The sequence below is a fragment of the Podarcis cretensis genome (genome assembly GCF_951804945.1).
Source record: "Podarcis cretensis genome assembly, chromosome: 9".
Classification (NCBI taxonomy): domain Eukaryota; kingdom Metazoa; phylum Chordata; class Lepidosauria; order Squamata; family Lacertidae; genus Podarcis; species Podarcis cretensis.
The window spans coordinates 53,833,700-53,858,235 of NC_137178.1; the positions used below are offsets into that span (position 1 = coordinate 53,833,700).

Sequence of the window (24,536 nt, forward strand, 5' to 3'; positions counted from 1 at the left end):
GGCTGAAGAGAAATGTTTTTGCCTGAAGAGAAACATTGTCCCTGGCACCTAAATATATTAAATGTTTGTCTTAGAAGAATACAGCGTTGCCAAATGAAATTATGCACTCAATGCGGAGTCAGTTGTTTACACATTACTATTTTTGTATCTCCTAAACAGGAGCAAAGTGACACATTTTATTGTCATTTGCGTGTTCAGCACCTCAAAATTAGTAAATATTGACTATTTTGATTTTGAGGGCATTTTGTGTATTGTGCAGGGTAGTCACGGAGTGAATTTTAACTGGAAAGGTGGTTTGCAGACCTCTCTTAAAAACAAATGGATTTGCTGCATACTTACCCTAAAGTAAATCTAATAGTGCTCAATGCTGTCTACTCCCAGGCAATAATTGCCTCCTAAGTTCTAAATTCTCTTGACTAGATGGACAGATGGGTTCAGCAATATAGAAACCTTTGACTGGTACATGGCTCCTGAAATGCACCTTACTGTACAAAAGTAATATTTATATTTGTTGCTCTGCCCCCTTTTTCCCTTTGGCTCGGCCCATCACCAACATGCAGGATATGGAAGGCTGCCTGTGAGACAATGCAGGATGAAAGAGATCTCCCACCCCAGGAGATTTTTCAGCAGGAAAAAAATCTAATTCAGATTGGGTTTCCCAGGTACTTCATACCTTTCCTACACAACTGTGTAAATCTGACTACTAAAACATGCTGCCTTGTTTACACCACTTCATTCATACAGTTGGGCCTTGCATCTTTGTTGCACTGTATACATTTTGCATGCTGCTACTTTTTAACCTTATAAAAGAAAGTATCTTTAGAAATATTCCAATAAAGGCTCCTTCTTATGGACAATGCCTATAGGCAGTTCCCGGGACTGACAGTGCAACCCAAGTCAACTGAGAAGGAAGTGGAGCTTACACCCCAGAAAGTCGATTAAATATTGCACCAAAGTATGGGAATATAGGAACCTGCACAAGGGATGACGTTGTCTTCTGTATTTCCAGCACTGCTCCTTTCTGCCTTGGCCCAGCCCCACCCTCACACAAAAACTAAAGTAGCAAACAAAAATGAAACACCGTTCACTGATTTCAGAGCCTTCAAACACTATGATGCGCTGCACACAAATAAATTATTGTTTGTTTCAAGGATATTTAACTCAAGGTCTTATTTTGAAAGCAATGTTATAGGTTGCATAAAAACCAGAAGAATGTAACAAGTTCTTACCTGTTTCTTCATCTATTTTGAAAATTCCAACACCAGATCCATCCCTTATTGAGTATCTGATCTCACCATCTCTTCCTGTATCCTCATCATAAGCTGACAGAGTCATCACTGAAGTACCAATGGGAACATCTTCGCTTATAAAACCTTTATCCACAAAGCTGGGAAAGCGTGGAGGGTGAAGGTTTTCGTTTACATCAACTACTTCAATCTCAATGTAACAGGTAGACGACAATGATACTGGTTTGCCTTTGTCTTTGGCCCGTACCGTCAGATTATAAACTTGTTTTCTCTCAAAATCCAGCCTCTGTACAACACGAATTGCTCCACTAAGTTTATCTACATCAAAACTTCCATCCCCACCATCTAAAAGGCTATACCGCACTTGGCTTGACTGGCCCAAGTCAGGATCATGGGCTTCTAGCCATGTGATGATTGTTCCTTCGGGAAGGTCTTCTCGAATTTTCACACGGTAATTGGATGGAATAAATTTCGGAGGATTGTCGTTCACATCTTCTAAAGACACCTTCAGCAGAACGGTTGAAGATAACTGTGCTTCCTCTTTAGCTTGGTCCCTGGCCTCTATTTTCAGAAAATACACAGGTTGCTCTTCACGATCCAGAGGCCCCACAACTTTCACAATACCCGTCACGCTATCAATGGCAAAAGTGTCAGTATCTGTAAGAAGAGAGTATCTCACTTCCCCATTAGTCCCCAAGTCTTTGTCTATGGCTTCTATTTGAATGATTTCTGTATTTAGGTTCATGTTTTCGGTCACGTCCACAAAATATCTATCCTGTAAGAATTCTGGACAATTGTCATTGGCATCTAGAACCTTGATATCTAAAAGACGCCAGTCAGACTTTTGTGGTATCCCAAGATCATAAACAGTAATATTCAATGTATATTTATCTTTTACTTCTCGGTCAAGGGCAGAAAGGATTTTTAGAATTCCCGTCTCCATACCAATGATAAAGCTGCTATCGTTATTACCTCCAGAGATAGCATAGACAAGCTTTCCATTGAAACCAGTATCTAGATCACTAGCATTCAAATGTATGATGCTGGAACCGATGAGTTGATCTTCTTTTACCTCAATGCTTTTGGGAAGGCTATTTCCAAACTGAGGCGCATGCAGATTCACAGAGTAAGTGTCAAAAAACACATCGTCAGCTTCACCACGACCATGCAGCTTATTTGCCTGCAGAAGTTTCTCCGCCAGCATTTTGGCGACACCAGTCTCTTCACATTCTAAGTATACTGGTTTGCGGCTGGCAATGACAGTAATGTTAATATATAATGGGGCTGATAAATTTTCTCCATCTGTGGCTGTTATTCTCAAGCTATGAAAAGTTGCTTTTGCACCCAAGCCATCTCCTAATGATTGCTTCAAGGAAAGCACCCCAGAGTTTGGATTTAAACTAAATAAATCTAATTCATTTCCAGATTCAATTTGGTATTGTACCAGCTGCAGCTCATCAGCATCAATAGCAGACACAGTTGTTATTTGTTCTCCAACAACAAGTTCCCTGGGGATTGTTCCCTCACAATTTATTTTCTCAAACAGTGGAGTGTTATCATTCAAATTATTTAAAGCTATAGTAACAGGGACTTCAACTTCTCGGCGATATGGTGTGCCCCAGTCAGAAGCTCGAATTCTCAATTTATAGATTCTTGGCATTAATTCATAATCCAAGTTTTCCGAGGTACTGATAACACCAGTAAAGTGGTTTATTACAAAAGGAACAGGGCTTATATTTGCAATACTGTATGTCACATAGCCATTCTCACCTTCATCAAGATCTTTTGCATTCACACTCGTGACACTTGTACCTATAGGAACATTCTCATCAAACGAAGCTTTATAAGAAGTCTGGGTAAATTCAGGGGAATGAGTATTCATATCTATAACTTTAATTGATACTGTTGCAGAGGCTTTTCTGTCACTTGTCATAATGTCAAATTCAATATGGGATGCACGCTGTGCATTTATGGGATCTAAAGTACTAACAAGGCCAGTATAAGGATTCAAGTGGAATCTGATTTTGCTTGGTGCGTTTCTAAACACGTATCTCAAATGGGAATAAGTAGGCAGAGTTTTTACCATAACCACAGGAGTGTTTGGAGGGGCAAATTCACTTATTTCTGCCCTGTAAACAGCTCTTTCAAACTGGACTGGTCCCGATCTAAATTTTGGGGATGCCACATGAATCACTTTGACAGGAGAAAATTTGGGAGGATTTCCTTTATCTTTAGCTTGCAGAGTTAGATTATAGCCAAACAGTTGGCTCTCCCAATCGATACTGCCAACAGCTTTTATTTTATATTCTTTTCCTCCTGGAAAAGTCCTCACAGTTTTAAACTGCTGAAGAGGGTCACCCGCCACAATGCTCAAAGACGCTACCTCTCCATTTGAACCGTGATCCCTGTCCTCAACTGTTACGATTGCATATGATGGATCCTTGTCAAGCTCTGAAGGAGCCAACGTAAGGGCTGTGATAACCGGAGCATACTCATTTGCCTGTTCTATATGAACAGTCAACCTTGCCATGCTGCTGATGCCACTACTGCCATACAATTTCATCCCACGATCCACAGCAAGGATTTCCATTTCATAAACGTTTGTCTCTGAATAGTCAAGTCTGCCAGTCAGGACTATTATGCCGCTGGTTGGATGTATAGCAAACATATCTGTCCTCTCTTTAAAACTGTAATAAAACTCTCCATTGGTTCCAATATCTGCATCTGTTGCGCTAACTCTGGCAATGCTCGTCCTTATTGCTGTATTCTCAGGCAATGAAACACTGTAAGAAGTTGGAGAAAACAAAGGCCGTAAGTCATTTGTATCCAACACTTGCACTCGGACTCTTGTACGAGCTTCCATATTTGTGCTCTTCTCTATTGCTTTGACAGTTAACACGTAATGGTCTTTGACTTCCCTGTTAAGTATAGCTGTGTTCCCTCCCTTGGTCCGTATTCGTAAAAAGCAAAAATCTCCCAATAGATACTCTTCCGCTTTGAACAAGTTCTCGTTATCCCCAGAAATTATTTTGTATTTTATATCCCACAGCAAGTTCGTGATATAAATGCCCATTTTCACCGGATGTCCAACGTAAGTCTTGGCTGCAGAGTTTTCATACACCGTGGCATTGTAATGAGTTTGGGTAAACTGCATTGGCGACGTGTGATGCAATCTTGGGTTCCCTTCACAGTTTCCAAAATGCTGCACAAGCAGCAAAAGGAGCAGCAGCAACATGGTCAAATGGCTCTCCATGGAGGCAAGTTCCAAAAACCTGAAACAAAAACAAAAAAGAATATCAATCAGGGTTTTCCAAACTATTATGGAAAGTTTGCTACTCACTCCCCATAGACTTGTTGAAAAGGAACCACCATGCAAGGCCCTCGCTTGACGTAAGGAACTCTGCCCAAGAAAGAATGCTATCAGTCACAACGAATGTATTCTCTACAAATCAATAAATCAAAATCTGAAATTGAAAGCTGAGTTTACAATTCAAGGGATTTCCCTGAAAACAATACCTAGTGCTACTTCCCTAGGCTAAATAACAGTTGTCTCCTAATACAGTGGTACTTCAGGTTACATACGCTTCAGGTTACATACGCTTCAGGTTACAGACTCCGCTAACCCAGAAACAGTACCTTGGGTTAAGAACTTTGCTTCAGGATGAGAATAGAAATCGTGCTCCGGCGGCATGACAGCAGCAGGAGGCCCTATTAGCTAAAGTGGTGCTTCAGGTTAAGAACAGTTTCAGGTTGAGAACAGACCTCCGGAACGAATTGCGTACTTAACCTGAGGTACCACTGTAGTTGCAATGATCTTCCTCTGTATTCTTGCCAACCCAAGAAAGGAGTGGTTAAATTCAATCATATAGAGCCGATTGCCTCTCTTGGGCAAAAGCACCACAGCACTCCTTTGATCAGGCAGAATGATGCAGCACTATTTCTGAGATAAGAGAAAGAAACGCCCAACTATCTTACCTGCCCTTTTCTGTCCCACAGGAAGAGGGAGGGGAAACAACTGCAGTAATGCCACCCGAATACCACTATAATAAGAGCTGTAGTGCCTTTACACCTGTACTTTCTGTCTTTCTAATGGCTATGATTCTAATTGGGAAAGTAAAGGCAGGTCATTCAACTCTGAGCTACTATTCACTGGAAAGCAAAAATATACTACAGAAGAAATTAAGTCTTCTTTTTACCTACTTTACCCTTTACCAAAGGCTACAAACCCACATGAGTTTTTAAAATATTAAGCAGATTATAAAATGCTTTAAAATAAAGTGATTTGCCCAAGTATTTTTTTAGAAAGATGGGAAGAAACTGAATCAATGTTCCAGTTCTGCTCTTGAACAATTCAGAAAAGAGAGATGCCAGAAGCTGTTCATCATACTAGCTTCCCAACATGCTTAATTGCACTTAATGTTATGTGACCAACAACAGAAACTCTAGGAAGTGCTAGGATTAACCCTAATACATGGGATTGCACGCAACGGACTTCTGCTTGTGCAACAAATCATCCACCTCCTCTTCTCTGCAGGCCCCAGAGCACCCTAAAAGTTTGCTCCAGAGGGTTGGGGGACCCTCTGCAACAGATTGTTGTGGTGCACAGGAAGAGAAGAGGATGGGGCAGTCCCACTGCACAAGTGGAAGGTGATTCAGGCAGCATTGGATACAACCCATGATATTGCAGTAGTTCACTAAAATCCTGAGTGCAGTTATCATCGAAGAACTCAACAAGAAGAAATAAACCATTCCTCTATGATAAATAACCATTTCAACTTTTTATAAAATTGCATGTGCCAAACTGTTTATTCCAACCATCACTTATTCAACAAAGCACATGACTACCACTTGCAAACTGCTCAATTCTGAACCTGAAAGCATAGGCGGGTTTAGATCACTGAAGCTTTACTCAAGATTGCACATACACTTAACTGTAGAAAGAAGACCATAATAATCCTTTTGTTGGCTGCATTACCATAATGTGCAGGTTATTTTGTATTTTATCAAAACATGAGGCAAAAGCAAAATCCTATTAAAGTTTACTTGGAAGAAAGTCCCACTGTATTCAGTGGGGATTACTCTCTAGAAAGTGTGTTTTAAGATTGTAGCCTACAATAATTACTTTTGAGTTCCTCCTCTCTGAACAACTCTGGTATTTATCCTTGAAAAAGAGTATGAGGGTCAAGCTACTGCAGAAACTGCCAACAAAAAAGAAAAGAAAAGAAAGATCAAGGCCACCACTCAGGCAAAGTTGAGCACTTTGAAGTCCCACTGATGTCCCAGTGGAATTTGGTTGGCCACAGTTGGAGTATGCTTGTCAAGAGAGGATATTAGACTGATCCAGCAGGGTTTATTTCCTTAATCATGGGGGGGGGGGGATAGTTTGCAAGGAGTAAATGCCAATGATCTGAATAAATAAGCTGATTAATTTATTGTATTTTACTGGACACTGCAAGCCTGAACTGTATTTTATGCTGTTCTTGGTGTTGGCATTGTATGGCGCTTTTTTTTTTTTTTTTGTATAGCGCTTTGAATTTTTTGGAGGGTAAGCAGTCTACAAATATTTTAATAAATAAATAGAATTGCACGGATAAGCCTGGGCTTAGCTTTCCTGCTGAAACTGATGGGAATTAAATGTGGAACTGCAATGGGAGTTACACCCAAGGTATTTCCGGGGCTGGGGGGTGGGGGATGATTCACAATACCCTACACTTGGTAAAGAGTATACACACTGCCATTAAAACCATAACACAGAGAGAGAACTTACGCACACCTTCTACTGATAGGAAAGTAAATCAAGCTTTGCCCTCCCCCTCCAGACAATTCTGGGAGTCCTAAGAAGAAAAATCACAACCTCAGTCCATAGTTAACTATTCTCTCCCTTCCACTGTCTGCTAATAAGGAAAGAGATAATTACTCTTCATGTTCTCCCATTTTTCATCAGCTCAGCCAGGTAATAAATGGGTTCTGGGGACAATGAGCGGAGGGAAAGATAGTACTGTTTTATCAAAAGCCACAGTTGGCTCAAATGGTAAGAATGTGGTGCTGGTAATGGAAAGGTCGCAGGTTCAATCCTCATAGGGCCACCTGCATACTCCTGCATTGCAGGTGGTTTGACCTCAAGAGTCCCTTCCAACTATGAAAAACTTGTGAAAATAGAAGGAGGACTCCTTCTCCCTGGTGTTGGAGCAGCTGTAACTTAGGCTGTCCCGAAATCAAAGACAAAGACCCTATAATCCATAGGAGCGAACTCCTAGGGGCTGAGGTCCCTCTGCCCCCCCCCAAAAAAAATCTGAGAGCTCCTGAAAGTTAATGAGCATTGCCATTCAAACTCGTGGGATCGACTATGTGGGCCCCCCCCCAAAAAAAAATATGTTATTGAAGTTGGCACTTTTGCTGGAATCCCCCTGTTCTGGCTGGATTGTGCTCTGTCCTCCCAACATTAAGGGCTACACAAAAGCCAAGATAACACAGCAACAAGATATTATAGTAACCTATCCTGGGGAGTTTAGAAGAGAGCAGATTGGGCAAGTCAACCCCCCCCGCCCCCCTTGGTATTGCCCTGACCAGCTCACGGCAGCAGCAGCAGCAGCAGCAGCAGCAGCACAATAGCTCCGCGCTGCCCCTCGCGCCCCACTTGCTAGTCGCCTCACGTCGAGTCCACCCCCCTCCCCAGCCATCCCACCTCCGCTGGGGGAGGGGGACGACTCTCTAGGGACAACAAGGAGGAGGGGAAGAAGAAACCAAGGCACCAAGCGCCGCCACCTCACAACGCCGCCCGTCGCTACCTGCCTCAAGTCCGGCTCCAACTTCTCCAGTGCGCCCTGTCTCCCGAGTTTCTCCTCCGCGGCGCCTCAGGCGGGGAAGAAGGCGCTCCAACAACTTTCTTCCCACGAAGTTTCTCCCCCGGGCAAGGGCGAGCAGGCGCCCTGTTCCTCGCCGCTCAGCGCTGCCTTGCCCGAGGGGGAATCCGCTTCACCACCCGAGGGACCTGGAGCTCCCCGTCCGGCATGGCCAGCAGTCGGGCAGCGTCTCCTCGCGAGCTCGCGCTTGCTTTCTTTCTTTCCCCTCCGTCCCTCGCCGGTCTCCTTTCTCCGGAGCGGCTCTCTCTCTCTCTCTCTCTCTCTCTCTCTCTCGTCCCCGGATTCCTCCGCCAAAAGCAGGGGCAGCCGCCACAAACCGCCTCCGGAACTAATTTCTCTGGCATGAAAACCAAAACCACACTTTTCAGCGGCTCCGCGCCTCGCCACCATCTGGCTCCGGAGTGATTATAACCCTGCAGATCAAACGCCACCACTTTCTTTCTTTCTTTCTTTCCCACTCCCCTTTTCTAAGGAAAGGAGCAAATCAAGCTGGGAAAGAGCCGAGAGCAAACGCAGAAAGGAGCCGGGAAGGCTTCATCGGGAGTAAATCTCACTTGAAACGTATTCGCACCGAGGAACAGCTTCGGATCGGGCCGCGTTGGCTCCGAAGTGGGTCCCGGTGCAATTCAGAGGAAATCACTTTGAAGCAAGGGCTGGGAGACACGTTTACCTGGGAGTAAGACCCATTGAACGTGCACAGGATCGAGCTTTCCAAGCAACACATCTCAACACCCACCCACCCCCAAAAATCTCAGTGGGGCTTACTCGTGAGTAAGGACGTTTGGTCTCTCTGTCCTGTTAATTAACACTCTCTAGTTAATCCTTTCCTCGGTGGCTCAAAGATCTGCTTTTAATTCATGAGGTCGATGATGTCATAAATCAAGAAAGCGAGAACAAGGGATCTTTCATGCTTTCTTTCTTTTTAATTAAAAGAAAAAGCAACACTCCGTTCTCAAAGTTTGTTGTTTCCAACCGCCCGGGTTTCCGCAGAGAATTATTGCAATCTGCTCTTGAATACGTCTCATCGCGTTCCCAAGCCTATAATTACTCGAGAGTTCGCCTCATTGTGCCGCAAGCCCTAAAAAGGAAGCCTCCGCAAACCAAATCTTACCTCCTCCAGGGCTTTTAACACTCCACCGCCCAAACCTCCCAGCGACTCCGCTTTGGAGAGCGTAACAAATAATCGCCAGCACTTCCGTGCACAGCTGGGCTAAGCAAACCCCACATTCTGCAAAATTCCAGCCTTGCAAAGCGCGCCCCATGCTACGCCCTGCAGCGCAATTCCCAGCATCCCCCTTATTACCCAGCCAGAAATTAAAGACGGGAAGGACAAAAATACCATCTTGGGAGGCCCGGACAGCTTTGAATGCACTTACGTATCTTGAATTAAAGGAGTTCCTTCTAACTTATTTAAAAAAAAAAAAAAAAATCCCCCAGAGAGCAGAATGGACATCTGCAAATAAAGTTTTAAAAAACTTGGGTGGCCAAAAAAGTAGTTATTGTTCATAGAATAACGATGATCAGTTTGCCACCCAATCCTATGATACTGTATCTGATACAGTGTATCACCTATATACATGCCCAGGCAAGTAACTCCTACTTGGTTCAATGGGATTTATTCCCAGGTAAATTGGTATACGACTGCAACCAAGTTCCACTCATTCAACCAACGGGATCCGGCCAGACACATGCACACTATTTAACAGGTTTACTCATGAGCAAGTCCCACTCCCTAAGCATTTTGGATTGCAGCAGTTTATGATGCAGCGCAAACGACAGCCAGTCCCTGATCGCAAAAGCAACTTCAACGGACTTCACTTCCAGAGCCACACCGTACTGTTAACTCCTGCGAAAACTAAACAGAGCTTTATGCGCGCCTAGCTCTGCATAGCACAAGATGGGTCTGTTTGTTAGCTGGCAAGGGCGGGTAGAAATTGGGCTTCAGCGCTAGTAAGAATTTCCATTCATCTTCTCCACCCGCTCCTAATTCCACTTTGAATCTCACACACACAAAAAGGGAGGGCAGTTTCGAGATTTTAGCTACTTACTCGTAGGAGTATGGATTTCCAAGGAGAGACCTAGATGCATGGCTGCCTTGTTTCGGAGAGACCGGACTCCAGATGGGGCTCTCCAATAGGAACAGAGACAGCTGCCCTCCCTCCCCTGGGGGAGGGGAAAACTCAGGGAAAATGGGAGGGCTTCGGATTCTATTTCAGAGTTTCAATATTTTAAAAAGTACTGTACGCCAATACTAGCAAGACAACTGTAATCATTTCATGGCACGTCTCGAAAGCACTCTGCAAAGGCAAGGAGGATTAAATAAATAAAAACCCACCAAGCAGCAGATCGCTCGCTCTGTTGAAAGGATTGTATACATGCATGTGAAAATCGGCAACCTGCACTCCCTGGAAGTGGGAATACCCGGAACCGACCAATGTCTGTCGGCACAGTAAATTTCTATAGGAAGTGGAGAAGAAGCGCACTGCCGCTGTCTACCAACAGGAGTTGGCGAACTGCTATCAAACGGAGCAATCGCAGGCCTCCCGTTCCCCAATCGCTCTGGAATAGCCTCTAGCTAACCCAGCCCTCTACTGTGTTCAATGGGGCTTCCTCCCAGGTAAATGTGTATACTATTCCCGCATTTGACACATCCAGCGAGCCTCACTTTCGAGCAGACATGCACAAGCCCACTTTGTAAATCGCTTACTCTGGAGAAAATGATCTTGTTTTTTCCTGCCAGGGCCCAGCCCCTCACCTAACCAAACTGGAAAGCCATCCATCACCTAGTTGCAAAGTAGAAGCGAATGGGATTAAGGTGATTTACAGCACAGTCCTAATCATTCCTACGCAGATTCGAATCCTACCAAATGCAGTGAAGCTTTCTATCAGGTGAACGGTTTCTGAAGTGCAAGCTTAGTCCCCGTTCTCTTCTGTGGCGCATCGGTGCCGATCAAGGCGCTGTTTACTCGAAGGTAAATCCCACTGGACTCAATAGGCTTACTCCCGAGTAGACACGGCTTAGGCCGGTTTCCCTGAAGTGCTGAGAACCGAACCGATCCAATAAAAGATAAGAGCGGTCAGGTTTCTAAAGTGGGGTGTGAGGGTCGCAGTGCATGATGACACGTGAAACCGCCACGACGCTTTCGGAATGAACCTTTCGGGGAAACGGGCTTGTCCAAGTGTGGATCGGAAGAGCAATACGGCGCTCCTAAACTCTTTCCTCCATCGGAGCTTGTTCCGAACCGAGTCAGAATAGGAAAAGAAGGAATGGGTGAGACGGGGGGGGGGGGCAAAACCTGAAAGAAGGCACCAACTCCTATGGGCTTGGGGTCCTTTCTTCGCCCCCCTAAAATATTTGAGGGCACCAGGTCCCCCCAAAGTTGATGAGTATTACCATTCAAATGGCGTGCGTGATCGATTATGTGGGGCGGGGCTTACCTGCCCCCCAATATTTACGGTAAGTTGGGCTGGCACTCTTGGTTCCTGGCGCCAACTTGAATAAAATATTGGAGGAACTGGTAAGCCCCTCCTCACATAATCGACCGCATGATTGCACACACCCACAGTATTTGAATGGCAATGCCCATCAACTTTTGGGGGATGGCCCCCTCAAATATTTTATGGGCGGGCTAGGGACCTCGGCCCCATGGGTCATAGTGATCAGACACTTGCCACCGCCACCCCAATCCCCCAGCTCTCCGCCACGCTCCTCTTCCGCCCCCGAGAAACTTAATTATTTGGAAGGAAACTACCTTTTTTTGCCACGGAAAGGCAGCAAAAAAGCGGGGAGGGGGAGAACAAGAGATAAGGCAGATCACCCAAACCCAGCCTTCACTTCGCACTAGTCTCTCAATTTTTCTTGATTCTCTCTCTTCCCCACCCCACCCCCCCTTCCCGGTTGCATTAAAAATTGTCCCCTCGAGGAAAGTGCTAAATATGTGTCCGAGGATCAAGGCGCTATAAAAACGCTCGACGTATAAATCGCATCCCCCCCCCCCCCCGCATGTGGAGTGAAAGGAGAAACGACGGGTCGCCCTCGAGGCTCACCTTACGCCGAGAAACCAGCAGTACGAGGGCGGGTGGAGGGACACACACACACACACACAAACCCAAAGTAGCGAGAGGACAATGCATATAGGGAGCCCTCCTCGTGTTCCCTCGTGTCTCCTCCGGACAATGCTGAACTTGGCTGAGCTTGTGACGGGACCCAGGCTACGAACGGAGCTGCTGCGTCCCTAACCGGCGGCTGGAGGGCGCTGCGCCACAATACAAACGAGCGGATTCCCTGCTTCTCCTTCCCAAAGGCACCATTTCTAAAACAAGTTGCGCTTTACAAGGGGGGGGGGAGGGGGAATGCAAAACCCCGGTAGCAATTTTTTTTGAATTATTTTTTTTTGCAACAAGGCTACTTAAATCGCGTTCGGAAGGGCGCGGGCTTTTGCACGAGCTAGCCACGTCTCTCTCGCCCTAGAAAGGTAGAGTGCGGGGGAGGGGGAAACAGGAGAGTGCGGGGGCGTTTATTGATCCGTGCAATATTGAGACAGGACTGCCAGATCAATTGCAACCACGAAACTATAGTTGCGCAGAAGCCTCTGAATGCATTAAGTAGCCCAACACTCTCTTTGCCAGTCTACGGAAAGAAGCGAAGGGAGGGAAAGAACCGTCAACTCACCAACCAGGCCAGCTGGGTGCAACGTGTGTCTCGTCCCTCAAGCCAGTCCCGCTTTGCTTTCAGTCCATTCCGGCGGACTCGGGTCCCCAAGCGAGGCATGCATCAAAATCGAAAGCCAACTTTGCCCGGCAGCAGCGTATTCCAGCAGCGCCCGGGAGATCTGGCGCCTGTCTCCATATCCCAGGTGGCTGCATGCCGGATTGAACCCATCCGGTGTTTAAAAACTTGGTATGTTGTGGGGAGGGAGTCAGAGGAAAGCGAGAGAAGGGGAAAAAATCCAAGTTTGTCAAGACATGTCCAGGCAAGGAGTATGCATATAGGTAGTCTTGAGTTGCAGCGCCGGGGAGAGCGCAGGCTGCAGCGGCTCACTGACTCACTCCCTCTCGCCGCCGCCGCCGCCTCCTCTTCTGCCCTCCCTCTTCGCTGGAGCGCCGCCCACTCCCGCTCCCCACCGCTGGACTGGGGGATTCTCCCGCCAGACGGCGGCGGTGACGGCAGCAGCCGAGCGCTCCTTGCTCGGCCGCCTGAGCCGGAGAAGGTGGACGGTGCTCCCCGCCTCTCCGTCGCCTCCGCTGCGCGAGAGGTGGGCGCGCCTGCAAACCGGGTTTTCCTTCCCGCCCCGTCGACTGTATTGCGCTCCGGAGAAGGGAGATACTCCGCTCTCCTCTGCTCTGCCTGGTGCTGAGGGCTACTCTGAATTCAGCTCCGCAAGGCAAGCCTGGCCACCCTGGCGATCAGAACCCCCCCCCCCAAAAAAAAAAAAAACCACCACCCTTCGAGGGCGTGGGGCTTGGCTGCGCAACTTTCCCAAACTTCCTCCGCGCCGTGTCTGCCCCAGTCGTCTCAGTTCGCGACGACGATTAGAGACGCAGGCCAAGCCGAGGCTCTCGCGATCTCGGCTCTCCAGGTGAAAAATCCTGGATGAAGGCGGGGTGGGGGCTCTTTGCAAGAGGCGGAGTGACGCTATCACAGCCTTACTGTGCAGGTTTTGCGGGGAAGTGCTGGTTTGTTTATTTGGTGGAATCATCGGATCCTAGAATTGGATGGGACCCCTCCCCCGGGTCATCTAGTCCAACCCTATGCAGGCATCGCAACTAAATAATCCCTGACAGATGGCCCTCCAACAGCTTACGGTTACTATTAGGTTTCCAGCCACCTTTTCTCCGAGAAGCTCGACGTGGCGTACATCCCGCCCCGCCCCATATATCATATTGTTCATATTCTCCTCACATTTACGGTGGAGGCTGTCCCGTTAGGACGAATGGGGGCTGAACTAGATGACCCTTAGGATCCCTTCCAGCACTACAATTCTATGATTCTGTGACCTGAACCTGCCTTCAGTCTGCCTGCCTTCTTACTTACAACCACTCCAGAGAGTGGCACTGGCTGTCTGGTCGCTCCTTATTCCCTGAGGAACTCAACAAGGAAGAAAAATAGGGATATCTGAGTGACTCTCACACACACACCCCTCTCTTCCAAACACAAATCCCAAGCACGGTTCATTTGAATACTAATACAAACAGCAACCCATTGCTTCCTGGCGGTGTTGTTGCATATTCGTTTAGTCCTGTCCGACTCTTCGTGACCCCATGGATCAGAGCACGCCAGGCACTCCTGTCTTCCACTGCCTGCCGCAGTTTGGTCAAACTCATGCTGGTAGCTTTGAGAACACCGTCCATCCACCTCGTCCTCTGTCATCCCCTTCTCCTTGTGCCCTCAATCTTTCCCAGCATCAGGGTCTTTTCCAAGGAGTCTTCTCTTCTCATGAAGTGGCCAAAGTATTGGAGCCTCAGCTTCATGATCTGTGCTTTCAGTGAGCACTCAGAGCTGATTTCCTTAAGAATGGAGAGGTTTGTTCTTCTTGCAGTCCAAGGGACTCTCCAACACCATAATTCAAAAGCACCAATTCTTCCGCGATTAGCCTTCTTTATGGTCCAGCTCTCACTTCCATACATCACTACTTTGAAAACCATAGCTTTAACTATACGGACCATTGTTGGTAAGGTGATGTCTCTGCTTTTTAAGATGCTGTCTAGGTTTGTCATTGCTTTTCTCCCAAGAAGCAGGCGTCTTTTAATTTTGTGACTGCTGTCACCATCTGCAGTGATCATGGAGCCCAAGAAAGTAAAATCTCTCACTGCTTCCATTTCTTCCCCTTCTATTTGCCAGGATGCAAAGCCACACAACACAGACCTCGGCTGTAGATTCTGGGCTGCTTTTGGACAGATGTTAGATGCTCCTCGTGCATAAAAAAATGGGCTTTGTTCATTGCCCATAGCATTTACACAATGTTGTTGCATCCAAAAGACATCCTGCTGTTTTATATGCCAGTTTAATCCATATTTCCCTTTCTCCCACCCAAGCAAAAGTACTGTGATGCATCCTTTTGGGGAATTTTTTTGGTGGCCAGCAGATAGATAGTGCATGTCTCATTTCTTATTTATACAGTTGATATGAGGAAAACTTCAGGATCCAGCAAGCACCTTGCCATTGTCTGGGAATCCTGGGCTGCAATGCCAAGGGTACTCCAGATCAGCAATTGCCAGTCTGCAGATACTGTGCAGTAATGAATGGATTATTGATGGGAGTAGAAATTCCCTATGCATAGAGGATTCTGCCCACTACACCTCTGCAAGATTAACTGGTCTGACCTTTGTTACATCCTGTTAGCCTATGGGAGAGGCTATTTCTCAGCCCTCAAATTGCTTAATGACTCCTGTTGAAGACACAGCAGAGTTGCTTGCCTTCATAGAGGGCATCCTGTTGTGTTGCTGAATGATACAGTGTTCTGGGTTTGTCTAGTCAGGAAGCATGTCCCGTTCAGTGATTCATACAGAAACATATTCCTGTAATACCTACCTATACACACAACCCCCCCCTTTTTTTGGCCTTGAGGTGTGAAAATACTTGCCTCCACTATCATAAATTGGGGAAACAGTGCTCTAGATTTATGGCTATCATGTGAAACATGATTGCATTTGCAAGGGCCAGAGGGACAACAGCAATCACCTTCTCCAGTGTGGTCTATTCTCTAGATATACTTTATATTTGCCATGACACTCAACATGCACCCAAACTGTGATTTATGTAAGGTGTTAGTTCAGGTGAATGTGGTATATATTAGGAAATGATGTTGGTGGCTGATTGAAAAGGGAGGAAAGCATGTTCCTATAGCATTTGGGTATTGTGAGCAAGGAAAATAATATAATGGCCAAATATATGGGGGCTTTGGGTATCTGGACACCAAAATCAAGAGACAGGAACCAGAACCTGGGCACCAGGACTAGCTTTAAGCACCACCACAGTCTATATTAGTCTACCTGTCCTTTGAAACCTTCAGGTTGGAGTGGTGGACTAGAATCTGAGACATCAGGGTTCAAATCACCACTCATGAAGCTCTTTGAGTGACCTTGAGCCTTTTGTTGTCTCTCAGCCTAACCCACCTCACAGGGTTGTTGTGAGAATGAAATAGGGAGGAGAAGAACCTTATATACCACATTGAGCTCCTTAAAGGAAAGGTAGGGTCTAAATGTAATAAACAAACAAACAAATAACATTAAAGGGAATGGGAGTTAGGAGGGTCTTTTCAGTTATGGCCCCCTAAGGAGGCCTGCTAGAGAACTGGTCTCCTAGCATTCAGAAGGCACTGCAAGGACAAATTTAAGTAAACATTTGATATTTATATTCTTATTTCATATGTACTACAATCGTTTTATGCAACTGTAATTATTTAAATTCTGTCAGCAGCTTTGAATGTGTTTCAGAAAAGTAGGCCATCGTTACAAGAGGCATGAGCACATTTTAAAAGCCCCAAATACTTTTTGCTTACATTTTTGAATAAGCAGAATGTTGTTTCTGAGATGCTGGGTGAGTCCAAGCCATTTTTACTGCCTGAGAAGTCTGACAGTGTGGTGCCTCTCCTCTCACATTCTGCATCCAGAATCCATCCAGAAAGACATCTGCATCTTTCTTCAACAGTTCAACACAACATCCACTACCTTAGAACAGCGAGCTAGCTCAGGAGGTACAGAACAGAATAGCTTAGGGGTGGGGGAAAGGTGGGATGGGATGCTGGCACCCCTCACATCTGCCACCTGAAGCAGCTGCCTCAAACAGTCCAATGGTAGGACTGGGTCTGATGAGGTGGTCAATTTTGTTTCTAGGTACAGAAATCATAGCAGTTAACAGCCAGCTCTACTGTTATTAGTAGGGTATCATTGACCAACCAGTTTTATCAGTTTTCTGGTTCAGAATATCAGTGATTCGACCTACTGTTTAGTTCATGCTCAATTTGACTCCCAAGTCAGACCTGAACTTGAAAATAAGACGATAGGCTTAATTGTTTTACTGCCTGCTTTGGCACCAAAATATTTTGAACTGATTTTTTTTTTTCTCATACAGTGACAGAAGACAGATATACAGTGCTTGTGAGAGCATCTTTTCGAGATCTGGGAGAATCGCCCCTCACTTCAATGGCAAGGTGTCCCCAGTTACGGCATTCTTATATCAACAAGAGTTGACAAGTGTGGGATGTGGTGGATCTGAGATGATGGATTTGGAGAGTCCGAGAGAAAATGATCTGGCAGAATAGTATGCCCCTCTGTGTCTCCTTTTCCATTGCTGCATCAGATTCATTATTGCAGTGCCGCAATGAAAAATGACAGACATGACAGTAATGTGACCTTAGATGATGGATTTAGGCAGCGGTGAAGCTAGTGGGGGCAAGGTGTGTGGCAATGATCGCAGGAGGACCTAAGCATTTTCGCCCATTATGTGGGCAGAATGCATCTGATTCATCAATAGTGAACAGATGTGATGTACATTAAGCCATTTTTGCTGGGGGATGGGAGCGTCAAGGGAGACATAGGAAAGGAAATCAGCAAACAAGTAACTGCCTGGTTTTTGCCACTGTGTTTTATTTTATCACCTTTCTCTGAATCCTCTTACGCATACAATTTTGGGTGGTGCTCTAAGGTTCTTCTCCCCCTTGAACACTCACATTTCTTCCCTTCCCCATAAAAATTGGCACTGAAAGAGCTGGGGGTTTTTTATTTTAAAATACCCTAAAATCATACAGGTGGAAGGGACCCTGGGAATAATCTAGTCCAACCCAATGCAGGAATATGCAGCTGTCCCTTAGGAGAATCAAACCTGCAACCTTGTTGTTATCTTCGCTATGCTCTAACCAACTGAGCTATCCAGCAGTCCAGTTGCTTCTGAAACTATCACACTTCACACTTTAAACCAACCTCTCCCATCCTTGTGCCTCCCCAGATATTTTGGACTTCAACTCCCATAATCCCCAGTTATCATGGCCAATGGTAAGAGATTCTGGGAGTTGTGGACCAAAAATATATAGAAGACACAAGGTTGGGGAAGACTGAATTAAACAACTTCTACTCTGCCTTTCTCCCTTGGGCATCCAAATAGCCATTTATGCTAAGATGACATACAAAATTGTACCATTTCAGTGGGGTTGAAAGAGGGACGACGGCAAGGAAGACTAAACAGAAGCCAAAACCTTCTGGCATCCATAATACAAGTAATCTAATTTCACCATTTCACTTACCTGAAAGTAGTGCTGCAGTTGCAATGCACTTTGATGTCTTCTCAAGGGGACAGAAGAGATGTGCCTCTTTACAGACAAAATCATTTGTTACTAAGGATATTGAATGTTTTACAAACTCTGGGCCTGATCTAAATAGAAAACAAAGATCTTCACTGATGGGATCAAGCCCTTTTGCCACAGCTCACAGCACTAATTAAAACTGCCTTCAGAATGCATTTAGTACTGGACACCCAAAATACGCAGGCAGAGATGTTTCCAGACCTAAAAGCAAATTTTGCTTTTTAATAAATTTCTGGATGCTAAGCATCCATGAAGTGGACTCTACTCCACAAAAGCTTATGCCGTGTTTGTTAGTCTTTAAAGTGCTTTGAGATTCTGTTGTGGTTTTTCACTGCAACAAACTAACACAGCCAACCTTTCTTGAAGCAAAAACCCAGGTTTACTCTGGGATATAATCTGTTTTCTTTTCCCAAACGAGATTTCAAGCCGGGTGCCATTTTGGGACATTTCCTGTGTGTATACAATTATGCAGAACTTAGATGTGAAGGAGGGAAATAACAGCTTTGTCATAAAGGTCACATCAAGCCCAAAAGGACAAAGCATTGTGCAAAACATGTCATCTGTTAAGATACCAGTCTCTGAGTTCTTCCTAGTCATTTGTTTGGAGACTTAATTATTTCATATCGGTGCCAGAGCTTTTAGATTATTGAAATGATTCTTTGTTCCAGTCATCGGTTGAGATACTGTGATGCTCTGAAATGTTCATAGACAGTCAACACTGCTTGTAGTAAAATGCAAGCATAGTATGTACTGCAGGCACCCCCAAACTTGGCCCTCCAGATGTTTTGGGACTACAATTCCCATCATCCCTGACCACTGGTCCTGTTAGCTAGGGATGATGGGAGTTGTAGTCCCAAAACATCTGGAGGGCTGAGTTTGGGGGTGCCTACAACCTCATATTGTTATGAGGTTCTTTTGGGGGTGGGGAGGCTAGGTCCCCCTAATTGTGTTATGAGTTTGTGGGGGGCCAGATCCCCCTAAATTCTTAGATTTAGTAAGTGTTAGGAATAAATCAGTGCTTGGACCATTAACGGAAGGTGCCGGTGTTGAATCTAGCAGTGCCAAAAACACAGGGCAACCCTGTTTTCTGTACTCAGGAAGTCACCTGGGAGAATATGGGTCATTAGCAAGAAACAAAGAGAGCAGAGTACTGGGTCATTAATAACGAATGGCAATGCAAATACTGCTGTCCAGCAGATGGGTGGAGCCCCGCCCATCTATGCGTGACAAAACTGATTAATTTAATTGCACAAGGGTTTATATAGAAATCACTATATTTTGAGGGAGGGAGGCAACTTTATTGGACTGATTTCACATCCTACTCTGCAGCTTGTTAGAAAATACAGTTGTACCTTGGTTCTTGGATGTCCCAAAACTCATATGTTTTGGCTCCCGAATGACTGAAAACCAGAAGTGAGTGTTCTGGTTTTCGAACATTCTTTTGGAATCTGAACATCCGACAGGGCTTCCACGGCTTCTGATTGGCTGCAGGAGCTTCCTGCAGCCAATTAGAAACTGCGCTTTGGAAGTCAAACATTTTGGAACTCGAACACACTTCTGGAATGGATTCCATTTGACTTCCGAGGTACGACTATAGAGGACTAACAGATATTACAGTTGCCTTATGTCTGGGTGGTGAACATGACTGATAGCGATGGGGTACTGATGTCAAAACTACCAACATGAATTTGATGAAACTGCGGGAGGCAGTGGAAAACAGGAGTGCTTGGCGTGCTTGGAGATTAATTTTGCGATTTCTCTGACAATTCTGTTATACCCTGTGGGTTTCACTCAAAGTCATGTCTCATGCTCCTGAGATATTAGGGCATCATCTAGCCAAACACATTCACTTTCGAGTGCCGTTTATATTGTTTGAGAATATTTGAGCATTTGCTGAGCTTCCTCACTGTAACTAATGGTGCTTAATTTGGGCTAGAATGTGTTGATTTTGATGCAAACATAATGTTCATCCAACTTTGACTTAACACTGAAAAGAACAGAATCAGGCCACACCAGTAGTTTAATTAAAACTCTTGAATTCTGGGTGCCTCCTCATTCTTTCCCTGGTTTCTAAAACCAGGAGATTTCTTCAAATCATGTTCAGCATATTTGACTTGATTTATTTTTTATTTTTTTATTTTATTTAATGACATAACATCTGTGTTGATTCATTATTATTTTTAGAGTCATGGTCCGGACACAGGCCTGGCCTGTGCCACAGAGGTGAGCTCTTTGACTCTTATATTCTGAATAAAATCCAGATCTTCTCACTGCTCCACTTTGGGGGAAATTTCCCTTTGTGAGAAAAAGTTTCAAGGCTCCCTAGTGCTAACACTGAGAGCAGAAGAGGGAAATTTCCAACCAACAAACTTTCCTTGTGCTAACACTGAGGGAAAACATTTCCAACCAGAGGCCTTCACCCTCCCACAACCCATTTTTATACACATATTTCTCATTGCGAGCCTATTTTATTTTATTTATCTCTTTAATGGGCTTTTAGACTGCTTTGTAGGCGAAAAAGACTATCGTGAGCAAATGCCTAGGCAACCTTTCACTGCATCTTGAATGATAAGAAACTAGCACCCTGTCAGATAAACTAGGAAAGTGATTTATGGGGAAAGCAAAGATGGAAGGCAAGGGTCTTTTGCAGCAAATACCAAGGCAGCAACCCCTAGACAGTTAAATCTAGGGAGAGCTATCTCAGACATTTCACTGATAGCACAGCTGCCATTCTAGAAGGACTAGGAAAGGAAGTGATAAAGGCACAGGCAACCGCAAGTCTGAAAGGGAGCATTCTAGAGAGGTAATGTGTAACTTGCCTAATAGGTTTGCCTCTTCTTTATTCCAAGGAAGCTTTATTTGTTCAGTATTACTGAATTTCAGTATTAAAGGAGGTTTGCTTCCTTGTATAGAGGTACCTTGGTTCTCAAACTTAATCCGTTCCAGAAATCTGTTCCAAAACCAAAGTGTTCCAAAACCAAGGCATGCTTTCCCATAGAAAGTAATGCAAAATGGCTTAATCCATTCCAGACTTTTTCAAACAACCCCTAAAACAGCAATTTAACATGATTTTTTCTATCTAACAAGCCCAATGATCCATAAAATGAAAGCAATAAACAGTGTACTGCAGTCACACAATCAATCAGTAGCTGAACTGGGTTCCACACAGTCACAAAAACAACAAAAAAGAGCCACAAAAACACAAGCACAAAATAAATAGCAAAAACAGATAGACCTCAGTGTAACACTCAAAACGGAAGTGTGGCACTCAAATTGGAAGCGTAACACACAAAATGGGGCACGTTTGCCTTCTGAGAAAAGTTTGCAAACCAGAAAACTTACTTCTGGCTTGGAAGTATTTGAGTTCCAAACAGGGCCAGATTTAGGTTTGATGAAGCCCTAAGCTACTGAAGGTAATGGGGCCCTTATATGTCAACAACAAATTGTCACTGTTTTTGTGTGTTGAATATACGCTATATGGTAATTTATGGACCTAATAAGTATCTAAAGCCATTTGCCACTGTTGCTGTATGTAGGTTTTATTTTATTTGTTTTTTATCTTATATTTGGGAAATGTACATCCAGATTTTTTTTTCTTTGGGGGGGGGCAAGAGAGTGGGGCCCTAAGCTATAGCTTGTTTAGCTTATATGTAAATCCGGCACTAGTTCCAAGTTGTTTGTGTACCAAGGCATTTGAGAACCAAGGTACCCCTGTAATAGGAAACAGGTGGGATATCCCCTGCCTAGCCATCTGTCCCGCCAACCACCCATCTCTAGTTCAAACTGGATCTCAGGATGCACCAGGACTGACAGGCATCAGTGAAAGGTGGGGGGGGCAGTGGGGGCTTACCTGACCTCCTGACAGCTGGGTCTTTGCAGCTTATCAGGAGGGAGAGGGGCAGGGAGGTGAGCAAGTGTAAATATTATACTGTAATATTTTAATGTTAGTGTTTATTCATTTAAATGTAAATATTATATTGGAAACCACCTTGTGATTTTCGGGTGAAGGGAAGCATAGAAATTTGCTTTTAAGAAAATGCACAGGCAGGAGCACAAGATTGGTTCCGCGCGTGCGTTTCCACCATGCTGACCTCCTTTCCGCCTCACCTCTTCTGGAAAGCAGCAATGACTCAGCTGCTGAGGGGTCAAGTAAGTGCCGTCACCCCACCCTATCATTAGCTATTGCTTGCTGGACCCCATTTTGCTACACAGCTTAGTTTACAAACCAAACAAGTCAAGGAGGATGAGAAGTGATAACCAAAAGGCCGTCTGTGGATGGTAGTGAGGTCAAGCCTTTGCCTAGGCCAGCACTACTGCCATTCTCACTATGCTGAAACACTCCTCTCTGAGAATACTAGCAGTCACCTGGGAGAAGTCTTGGGTCTCATGCCCCACCTCTTCCAGCGTGAGGGGGCCCCCAAATTGTGAAGCCAAAACTGTTGAAAGTGTTGTTGTTGTTTAGTCGTTTAGTCGTGTCCGACTCTTTGTGACCCTATGGACCAGAGCACGCCAGGCACTCCTGTCTTCCACTGCCTCCCGCAGTTTGGTCAAACTCATGCTGGTAGCTTCGAGAACACTCCTCATCATGGAATAACCACAGACATTGTCCCCTGATACATTTGGATTTAGAGAGCAGGGCTTTCACTGCAGAGGATTAAGAGTTGTGCCCCAGAATCTCTGCAAAATTAACCACCATACATAACCTAAAAAGTCTACTGTATATGCTTCCTCAGTCTCCCACTGAGAAGAAAGATGCTGACACCACAACTTACATTGTTTGGAGACATTTTTCATAGACCTCAGAATGTGCACATACTCTTGTACTCCTTAGCTGCACCAAAGTACAGCTCTAGCGTTCGTCACCCACCTTCAACTTCCCCCGCCCTCCACCGCTAAACGAGGGATTTATATTACTTCATAGCTTAACAATTGCACTGTGAAATGCACTTTTTATAGCGGAAAAATGCATGAAATTATACTCTTAATGGAACCGATTCCTCAGTTTTACAGCGTTCAAGAGATTTTGTCAACATACATTCATGTTGAAACAAAGGGGGGGGGGAGAGAGAGAGAGATTTAATGGGAAAGATGTAAATTTTCTTCCTGCAACTTCAGGCATCTATATTACAGAAACCTGGTCTGTCTCCCACCTTATTTTGCATTTATAAATGTCCAGTTAGTCCTTAATGGCACAACCCAACCCCATGGAAATGAACGGGAGCTGCAAAACATGTTCTGTTACTGTGCAGGGAAACTTGAAGGTTGGTGGTACCCCAAGTTGAGAGGAATACCTAGGCTCACTTGCACCCTTGGCAAGGAGATGAATCAGTGTGGAGAGATACAATTCTCCTCCACCCAGGGCCTGCCATGTTGGTGGGGGCCAGCCTACCTAACCCCTAGGCACGTCCCTGCCCAAGTTATAGGGAATGCTGTTTCTCCTGCCCACCCTTTCTATTTTCCTAAAAGCTCTTGATCACCATTTTAACAGGCTTGTTATATATCTCATAGTAATGCAGTTTGATGCCTAGTTTTTGTTGGCTTGGTCTCTACACAATCTTTAGCATGTTATAGCACCTCAGATAAGGCTATTACCATGTAAATTAGACCGATAATGAACTCTGCAGAAATGTTCATTTAGAGCAATATTATATATTAAACGGAATGTGCTGAATTCCCTGCTCTAAATGAGATCATAGAAAGGTCAATGACTGTAAAATAAAAGCACATATCCAAGTAGGATCTAAGTAAAAATCAATACCAATCTATTTTATTTTCACATCACTGAGTGTATATAAATGTGTCAGTCACATGAAATATTATACGTCTCTTTCTGCTGGTGAGTGAAACATCACTTGTTTACCTACTTCTCATGCCTTTTGGCACGAGATAACCATTAAGCAAAAAGAAAAATATAGTATTGTTTCATATTTTCAGGTTGTATAACTTTAGACTTCCAAAAATTGAACTAAGCTTATTCTTAGCATCTTAAACATAAACAGGCCAACCATTCAGTCCATAGAGACTTTCATTCAGGCTGGGTGTGGAGTCAGAAATAGTAACAGGATTTCTGGATGAAAATATAGAATAGAATAGAATAGAATAGAACAGAATAGAACAGAATAGAA

General features: G+C 44.8%; 1 protein-coding gene across 6 annotated transcripts in view; it reads right to left on the reverse strand.

Annotated features, from left to right (window-relative positions):
- The window catches only part of FAT1 (FAT atypical cadherin 1), a 118,719-nt gene extending 105,551 nt beyond the window's left edge, over positions 1 to 13,168 (reverse strand). For 2 of the 6 annotated variants that reach the window (XR_013842221.1, XM_079989958.1), the window contains exons 1-2: positions 12,783 to 13,168; positions 1,230 to 4,519 (exon numbers count right to left, since the gene is read on the reverse strand). Coding sequence is in view for 5 of the 6 variants with exons in the window: in XM_079989958.1 (XP_079846084.1) it covers positions 1,230 to 4,500 (3,271 nt within the window). In the remaining variant the exon portion in view is untranslated. Of the gene's footprint in view, positions 1 to 1,229; positions 4,520 to 10,158; positions 10,216 to 12,782 lie in introns of those variants that run through there. The other 4 variants (XM_079989956.1, XM_079989954.1, XM_079989957.1 and 1 more) reach the window with 3 other exon arrangements.
- Between the last annotated feature and the right edge of the window lie 11,368 nt (positions 13,169 to 24,536).